General features: G+C 47.7%; 1 protein-coding gene across 1 annotated transcript in view; it reads left to right on the forward strand.

The window, feature by feature from the left end:
• LOC122562881 (adenosine receptor A2b-like) overlaps positions 1-8,448 on the forward strand; it is a 26,202-nt gene extending 17,754 nt beyond the window's left edge. The window contains exons 2-3 of the mRNA XM_043716196.1: positions 5,758-6,668; positions 8,176-8,448. Coding sequence (XP_043572131.1) covers positions 5,758-6,628 — 871 coding nt within the window. The 3' untranslated portion in view covers positions 6,629-6,668; positions 8,176-8,448. The remainder of the gene's footprint in view (positions 1-5,757; positions 6,669-8,175) is intronic.
• Positions 8,449-8,984: the final 536 nt, after the last annotated feature.

Raw genomic sequence — 8,984 nt, forward strand, 5'->3', positions numbered from 1 at the left:
GCCCCTCCCCCAAGTCCCTCCTCCCTACCTTTTATCTTAGCCTGCTGGACACACTTTCCTCATTCCTGAAGAAGGGCTTATGCCCGAAACGTCGATTCTCCTATTCCTTGGATGCTGCCTGACCTGCTGTGCTTTTCCAGCAACACATTTTCAGCTCTGATCTCCAGCATCTGCAGCCCTCACTTTCTCCTCCTATATTTGTAAGTCATTTTATACACAAGTCGGGACACAATGCAGTCCAGTATAAAATAGCAATTTGGAAATGCAAGCAAACAGTCACATGTCAGATCTTTAACAGTAATTTTAATATAGGATATCATCCATATATGAGCATTCAAACACTCATAAATCATGAACTGCCTGTAAATGGATCATTTTCGTGTTGGCAGGCAGTGACTATGTAGTGGGGTACTGTAAAGATCAGTACCTTCACCCCAGCTATACACTCTGTCAAAATGATTCGGAGATGAAGATCGAATCTAAAATTTCCGAATTGGTGAATGAAACAAAGCTAAGTGGAAATTTGTGTTGTGAGGAAGGTGTAAAGCAGTTTCAGGAGAATCTGGACAGGGTTAATGAATGGGCAGGAAGATGACAGATGAAATAATATAATGGAGCAACGTTAGGTTATCCACTTTTGTCAGGAGACCAGGTGTGCACAGTTATTGTAAAATGGTTTAAATGATGCAGGATAGATGTACAAAGGGACATACAAGTTCTTGTCAATAAATCCTTGAAGGCTAACCTGCAGAAGCAGTAAGCTGTCAGGAAGGTTGGCAGAATATTAGTATTTATGGCAAAAATATTTGAGTCACATGTAGTGAAGTCTTGCTTTAAATGTATCGGAGCTTAGTCAGACTGCTCACTGTGCAGTTCTGGTCACTTTACATCAGGAAATATATTATTGCCATAAAGGGAGTACAACAAAGATTTATCAGACTTGTCCCAGGGATGGCAGGAGGACAATGAGAGGTGACCTCACGAAAACTTACAAAATGCTTAAAGGGATAGATGGGGAAGATGCAGGTAAGATGTTCCCCCAGTTGGTTAAATCTCAAACCAGCGGGCACAAATCTTTAAAAATGGGCAATGCCACTTGGGTCCAAGACGCAAAGAAATGATTTCATTCAGAGGTTTGTGAACCTTTGGAATTCTCTACCACAGAGGGGTGGTAGTCTTTGAGTACGTGTAAGGGAGGGATTGATAGATTGCTGATTATCAGTGAGGTACAGGGTTATGGGCTGAGTAAAACACATTGTAGTGTTCAATCAGCCATGGTTGCATTGTAGAGCAGAGCAAGCTCGATGAACTGAAAGGGCTCCCCAGTCCCTACATGAGGTGAGCTGGAGAAAGTTAGGGAGAAAGGACAGTGCAATAATACAAGGGAGCAATATGGTAATGAGAAACAGTGTGTGACACTTGAGAAATTACTCATTGCTAGTGTGAAGAATTTGTTTTTGGGGGTTATTGGTGTGAACACGATCAGCCTGGTCTGTTCAGATGAGCCAATCTTATTTCTGATGGGAACTGAATCAAATTTTTCCATGTGGAATTGTTTAAATCTGGAAGAAACGACAGTGTTTTTTTTAGATGTGAAATCGTTTTTGACTGTTTGTTATTTATACTGTTCAGGATGTCTTCAGTGTTAATGGATTTTCTTGAAGGTGATTTAAAAATTAGAACCTGAATTAGAATCGTAATTAGACCCTGACAACAGCTCAAGCAGCATCTATTGCAGCTGGAAATAACCAGTGAGCTCACGGCTTTTAACAGTGAGGTTTCACAGGAAGTGGTTTCTCGATGGTTGTTTAAGGCAATGTGGCCAGTTTGGTTCTGTGCAGACTGTTCGAGAGAATTGTGCTCTGTTCTCTGCTCGTGGTACCTGCAGCTGTCTCCAGTTGAATGAAATTAGCTTTCGGTGTGGGAGACGGACAAGTGGAGGTCACAGTTCAAACTCGTCAATCAAACAATGGCCAGCACAAGATCATAAAGACAGTGAAGGACAAAATGTCACAGCTCACTGACTAACCCCATCACATCAATCTGCCAGAGCAAAAACAGAGGAGAATTGTCCCCCACCCTACAGCCCACTCCCCAGGGTACAGACCACCCGTTACACTACAGCCCACTCCCCAGAGTACAGACCATCCCTTACACTACAGCCCACACCCCAGAGTACACACCACCCGTTACACTACAGCACACTCCCCAGAGTACACACCACCCATTACACTACAGCCCACTCCCCAGAGTACACACCATCCCTTACACTACAGCCCACACCCCAGAGTACACACCACCCGTTACACTACAGCACACTCCCCAGAGTACACACCACCCCTTACACTACAACCCACTCCCGAGTCTACAGACCACCCCTTACACTAGAATCCACTCCCCACATTTATCCTTCTGGATGGAAGTGGTCATGGGTTTGGAAGGTGCTGAATTTCTGAAGTGCATCTTATGGACAGTACACACTGCTGCTACTGAGTTGGTGATGGAGGGAACGGATGTTTGTGGCTGTGATACCAATTGAGTGGACTGCTTTCTCCTGGATGGTGTCGTGTTTCTTGAATATAGTTGGAGCTGCCCCCATCCAGGCAAGTGGGGAGTGTTGTGGCTGTGATACCAATTGAGTGGACTGCTTTCTCCTGGATGGTGTCGTGTTTCTTGAATATAGTTGGAGCTGCCCCATCCAGGCAAGTGGGGAGTGTTCCAACACACCCTGACCTGTGCCTTGTAGATGGTGGACAGGCTTTGGGGAGACAGGAGGGAAGTTACTCTTGGCAACAGAGAAATTAGTAGCAGGAGTCGGTAATGCAGCCCTTTCAGCCACTCTGCCACTTCCTGTGACAATGGCTGAACTGAACTCCTCTCTCCTGCCTACTCCCCATATCGATTTCACTCTTGAATCTGTGGATTGATCTTTCCTCCACCTCACCCTGGGGCAGTGAGCTCCACAGATTCCCACCCCCTCCCCTCCTCTCAGTGTTCAACCTCCCTCCTCTCACTCAATATCCATGACCTCTTGTTCAAGACTGTCCCACAAGGGGGAACATCTGTTCAAGGACCCCCTTGTCAGTTCCCTTTTGCATTTTATACCCCTCAATCACCCCCCGCCCCTCCCCATTCTCCTGAACTCCAGCGAGTACAGGCCTGAGCTGTTCAACCCCTCCTCACCCACCAGCCCTTCCATCCCTGGGATCAATGTGGTGACCCCCCCTCTGAACTGCTTCCAGTGCCTCCCCATCCTTCCTCAAGTAAGGAGGCCAAAACTGGACAAAGTGCTCCCGGTCTGGTCTCACCAATGCCTTCAATAATTGTAGCAACACTTCTAATTTTTATTATCCAGTCCTTTTAGAATAAATGTTGCTGCAGTGTTCCTAGCCTCTGATCTGCTGTTGTTGCCATTGTATTTATACGGCTAGTCCAGTTGCGTTCCTGGTCAATAGTAACCCTAAGGATGCTGATAATGGATATAATACTTATTTTAATATAAAAAGTCTAATTAGTGGAGGCAATGGCTGAGTGCTATTATCGCCAAACCGTTGATCCAGAGACCTAGGTATTGTCCTGCAGACCTGGGTTTAAATCGTGCTACAGCAGATGGTGGAATTAGTATTCACTTTTAAAAATATAGAATTAAGAGCATAATGATAAGCATGAATCCATTGGCAATTGTCAGAAAACCTGTGTGGTTCACTCATGAGATAACATGGTGGCTCAGTGGTTAGCACGGCTGCCTCACAGCACCAGGGATCCAGGTTTGATTCCAGTCTCAGGCAGCTATCTGTGTGGAGTTTGCACATTCTCCCTGTGTCTGCTTGGATTTCCTCTGGGTGCTCCGGTTTCCTCCCACAGTCCAAAGATGCATGAGTTAGATGGATTGGCAATGCTAAACTGCCCCATAGTGTTCAGGGATAGGTGGATTAGCCACGGAAAATGCAGGGTTACAAGAATGGGGTGGGTCTTGGTGGGATGCTGTTAGGGTGGTCAGCATGGCCTTGATTGGCCGAAAGGCCTGCTTCCAAGCTGTGGGATTCTATGATTGTAATGTCCTATAGGGAAGGAACCTGCCATCACTGCCCAGTTTGACCTACATGTGATTCCAGGCCCACAGCAATAGGGAGAGGCCGAGTAAGTTGGGGCTGTTTTCCCAGGAACATCGGAGGCTGAGGGGTGACTTTGTGGAGGTTTATAAAATCATGAGGAGCATAGATAGGGTAAATAGACAAGGTCTTTTCCCTGGGGTGGGAACGTCCAGGACTAGAGGGCATTGGCTTAGGGTAAGAGGAGAAAGATATAAAAGGGACCTAAGGAGCAACGTTTTCACACAGAGGGTGGTGTGTGTATGGAATGAGCTGCCAGTCGAAGTGGTGAGGCTGGTATAATTGCAACTTTTAAAAGACATCTGGATGTGTATATGAATAGGAAGGGTTTGGAGGGATATGGGCCAAGTGCTGGCAAATAGTATTAGATTAGGTTGGGATATCTGGTCAGCATGGATGAATTGTACGTCTCTATGATTCGTTGGCCATGGGTACCCTCTGGGTGATTTGGGATTAGCAATAAATGTTGGCGTCGCCAGTGACGTCCTCATCCCATGAATAAAGGTTTTTAAAATCCTATCGATGTGGTCCAACCAGAGCTTTATGAAGGCTCAATATAACATCTCTGCTTTTATGTCTATATTTATGAAGCTGAAGATCCCAATATGCTTTGCTATCCACTTTCCCTCTCTGCCCTGCTCCCTGCAAAGATCCGCACCCAGATCCCCCTGACCCTGCACACACCTTTGAACCATGTTGTTAAGTCTATGTCGGATTTCCCTGACAGTTATGCCAAACTGGACCACTTCACTCATTTGTCTTAGTTCTTCTCCCACATGTCTGCTCGCCGCTCTATGTCCTGATTCTTACAATCCTCACTGTCTTCCCCCACCTCCCCATTTGGTATCTTTTCAAATTTGCGTTCTAATATCCAAGTCCCAGAAGAAGTTTGTGAAAGATTCTAATTCCTGATCCAATCAGCAGGGTTAATGGTTCCACGTTCTGCTGTTGCTGAATTCCTGTCCCTTTGAACAGTGGGTTCCCATCTCGAAGAGTCGCTTCCTATCAGAGAGAGGCAGCACAGTCACCTCACTGGCACCACCAAGAACAGTGGTCACCGCCGGGACTGCGCCCAACTGAGACGGTGCTTGTCCTCTCAACCAGATCAGTGAAGCCTGGAGTTGGCCAAGGTCAGTCAAGCAAGCCCTGGCATAGAGGGAAGGGATGTCATCACTGGGGGGTGCCCTCAATGATCCACCGAGTGCCACTTGAGACGGTCATCCCTTCCTGAACCCAGGAAGCTGGTGGGACGGTTACCCTGTCACCTGACAGATAGCATGAAGCAGCTAGGGAACAGCACCCTTCAGCTCCCTGTCCTTGTCAAACATCTCGCCTTCCTTCAAAGCTATCTGGACCCTACCTTCACCTCACCTTCTCCACCTTTCCCTACCTCCCAGCCCATCCCTCCAGGCCAGGAAACAGCTATGGTAAGGGGCATTGGGTACATCATGGTGGCTGTTAACTCCATCCAACAATGGGGCAGCACCATTTAAAGTTATCAATCCACTGTGAAGGAGAGCTCTCAGCAGCAAGGTACAAAACATTCAATTTTCACTTGTTAAGAAACTGTGGTTGATCTCACTTCTCAGTTGCACCGGTTTCCAAGCATACTCGATGCTAAGCTGCCAATTGCTTGTCGTTGCAGGTACAACAGCCTGGTGACTGGCCAGCGGGCCAGGGGAATCATCTGTGTCTGCTGGATCCTGTCCTTCATGATCGGCCTGACCCCGATGCTGGGCTGGAATCAGTCCAACTGCGAGCTCACCATGAAGCTGAACGGGACCGAAGGCTGCAGGGATGGCATGGTCTCCTGCCTGTTCGAAGAGGTGGTCACCATGAATTACATGGTGTATTATAACTTCTTTGCCTGCGTCTTGATGCCCTTGCTCATCATGTTTGGCATTTACTTGAGAATCTTCATGGCCGCCCGCCATCAACTCAAGCAGATGGAGTTTAAGACCACAGCCATTGAGAAGAGCAGGTCCACCCTTCAGAAGGAGGTGCACGCTGCCAAGTCCTTGGCCATCATCGTGGGCCTCTTCGCTGTCTGCTGGTTGCCACTTCACATCATTAACTGCGTCAACCTCTTCTGTGAGAACTGTCGCCCCCCGGCCTGGATCATGTACTTTGCCATCATCCTGTCCCATGCCAACTCTGTGGTCAACCCTCTCATTTACGCGTACCGCATCCGAGAGTTCCGCCAGACATTCCGCAAGATTCTGAGGAAGCACATCCTGAGGAAGCCAGACCAGGTGCTGCAAACGCCTAGTAAGAGAAGCTCCACCCATGGGGGCGGTGGGAGTACTCAACTCAATGGGGGAGTTTTTGATCTGGTGAACGCCTGCTCCCAAGACGTGTTGGAGAAAGATCCCCAGCAGAACGGACATGTCCCAGATTTACGGCTCCACGGGGACCCAGGGGAGCAACAACCAGAGGGAGAAGAAAACACCGAGGGTCAGCTCTCCACTGTCTCCGCACAACAGACTCCCTGCTCAACTCTCACCAAAGTCTCCTGATCCTCAGCTCAATGAGACTCTAACTTGTTCCAACAACAAGGTGAAGGGTTCTAGTGGCAACAAGTAAAAGAAGTGAGAGAGAGAGAGAGAGAGGAGGGAGGGGTGGATGCACAGAAAGAGAGAGAGAAAGAGAGTGACAACATGCCGACAGGATATAAAGGACTCATGTGTGGAGGTCACGGAGTGGGTGAGAGATTTGATAGCAGCTTAAATTAACTGAATGCCTGGTGTATTTGTCTAGCTTCCTGTGCAATGCCAGACTACTGCCTCTTACCTGCCTACATCGGTAGCATAGCTAGTGGAGGCGGGGATGGGAATGCTGTGTGTGTTCTTGTTGTGTTGTGTATTCCTGTCTGTAAGCTATTAGCTGTAAAGTTTTGTGTGGTGTTTACATGAGCCCATGTGGTTCGGGGGGGATTGCAGTCTGAGACACTGACTGTGCACAGGAAATTACCAGCTCACTCACATCACGCCTGCTTCCTCGAGGCCCTGACATACTCGATAGCATTCAGGAAGTAAATTGTAAGCTAGCTGGATCAGCTTCATGTGGAGGTTTCAGCTCAACCCAGGCTATACCTTGCTATGGGAGTTTCATTCCATTATATTTACAAATCTGACAGAGAGGGAGTAAATCAGACACATTGTAGGGAAACGGACCATGATGTAATGGGAAGGAACAGTGATGTCATTGAGGCTGAGACAATTATGTCATGGTTTTGGGCAGTGAAAGCATTGGTTAGGTCAGTGACATCATTGGGAGGATCCAGTGATGCCAATGGGGGGGGCGGTGAACAAGTGATGTCACAAGCCTGGGGCTGTTGGATTGAAGAGGACATTGGAATGGACAATCTGGTTGCAACTGGATGAGTTGCTGGTTCTCTGGTTTGAAAAGAATGTGCTGGCATTGAACAGTTCAACGCAGGTTCACTCGGCTGAATCCTCTGCGAAAGGGGTTGACCTTTTAACACAGGTTGGTCTTTTATTTATGCGAGTTTAGAAGAATGAGGAGAGATCTTGCTGAAGCGTACAAGATTCTGAAGAGGATGGACAGGGTATATTGAGAAAAAGGTGACTTTGTGAACGCATGAACTTCTTTGGTGTTGAAGGAAAAGGAAGAAGCAGTGACCTTCAGGAGTGCGCAGGGGTGTTGGCTGGGGAGTGACATTGCAGGAGGGTGTTGGCCTGGTGAGGGCATTGGTCAGCCTTGGCTAAATCACCCTTAATGGTTAAAGCCTGTCACCTTCAGCTTGTCAATTATAGTGAGGGCGAGTGCACACAGGCTTGACATCACCTTGTGCAATTGGTCCCTAATGGGAATGTTTCTGGGCCAGTAATCCACATAATCAAAGCCTCCTCAAGGAAGCTGGGGAATTTTAAATGTAGATCATTAAATTGGGAATAAAAAGCTGGTCTTGGTAATGGTGGCTATTAAAACGATGATTTATTGTAATTTTTTAAAAACCCAGTACGTCTGCTAATGCTCTTCCTCGAGGAAGGGAAATTGCCATCCTTACCTGGTCTGACATACCATCATTCCTGACCCACAGAAACATGGTTTACTCGTAACTGCCCTGTGAGATGGTGGGGGAGTCACACACTTTCATCCCAGCTGTCCCAAACCCTTGTCCACACAGAAGCTGGGATTCACAGGCAACTCCTCATCACCTTCTCGAGAGTCATTCTGTGGCTGAGCAGGAAAATGTTGGTGGGAGTGACCAGATCCCATCAATGAGCAAGCCTTCGACCTGAGGAATATCAGTGGTTTATAAATGTTCTCACTGTATATTGGAAATAATTAAAATAAAGCCTTACTCATGAAATGAGGAGCAAACTTTATTTCAACTGCTGCTGTCTTCTACATTCACAGAGCAATATGTCCAACAAGGAGCGAGGAAACACTTTCACCATACATTTCCCACCACCCCACAGTGGAGAGAGTGGGAAATAATCTGATGGTGTGTGAGGGTATTCCTGGGTACACTGGGGTACGGGGTGGTGCTGTGTGAGGGTATTCCTGGGTACACTGGGGTATGGGGTGGTGCTGTGTGAGAGAGTATTCCTGAGTACACTGGGGTACGGGGTGGTGCTGTGTGAGAGGGTATTCCTGGGTGCACTGGGGTATGGGATGGTGCTGTGTGAGAGAGTATTCCTGGGTACACTGGGGTACGGGGTGGTGCTGTGTGAGAGGGTATTCATGGGGACACTGGGGTAAGAGGTGGTGCTGTGTGAGAGGGTAATCCTGGGGACACTGGAGTACAGGGTGATGCTGTGTGTGAGGGTATTCCTGGGTACACTGGGGTATGGGGTGGTGCTGTTTGTGGGTATTCCTGGCTGCAGTGGGGAACCAGGTGGTGCT

This window comes from Chiloscyllium plagiosum, chromosome 25 (genome assembly GCF_004010195.1).
Source record: "Chiloscyllium plagiosum isolate BGI_BamShark_2017 chromosome 25, ASM401019v2, whole genome shotgun sequence".
Classification (NCBI taxonomy): Eukaryota; Metazoa; Chordata; class Chondrichthyes; order Orectolobiformes; family Hemiscylliidae; genus Chiloscyllium; species Chiloscyllium plagiosum.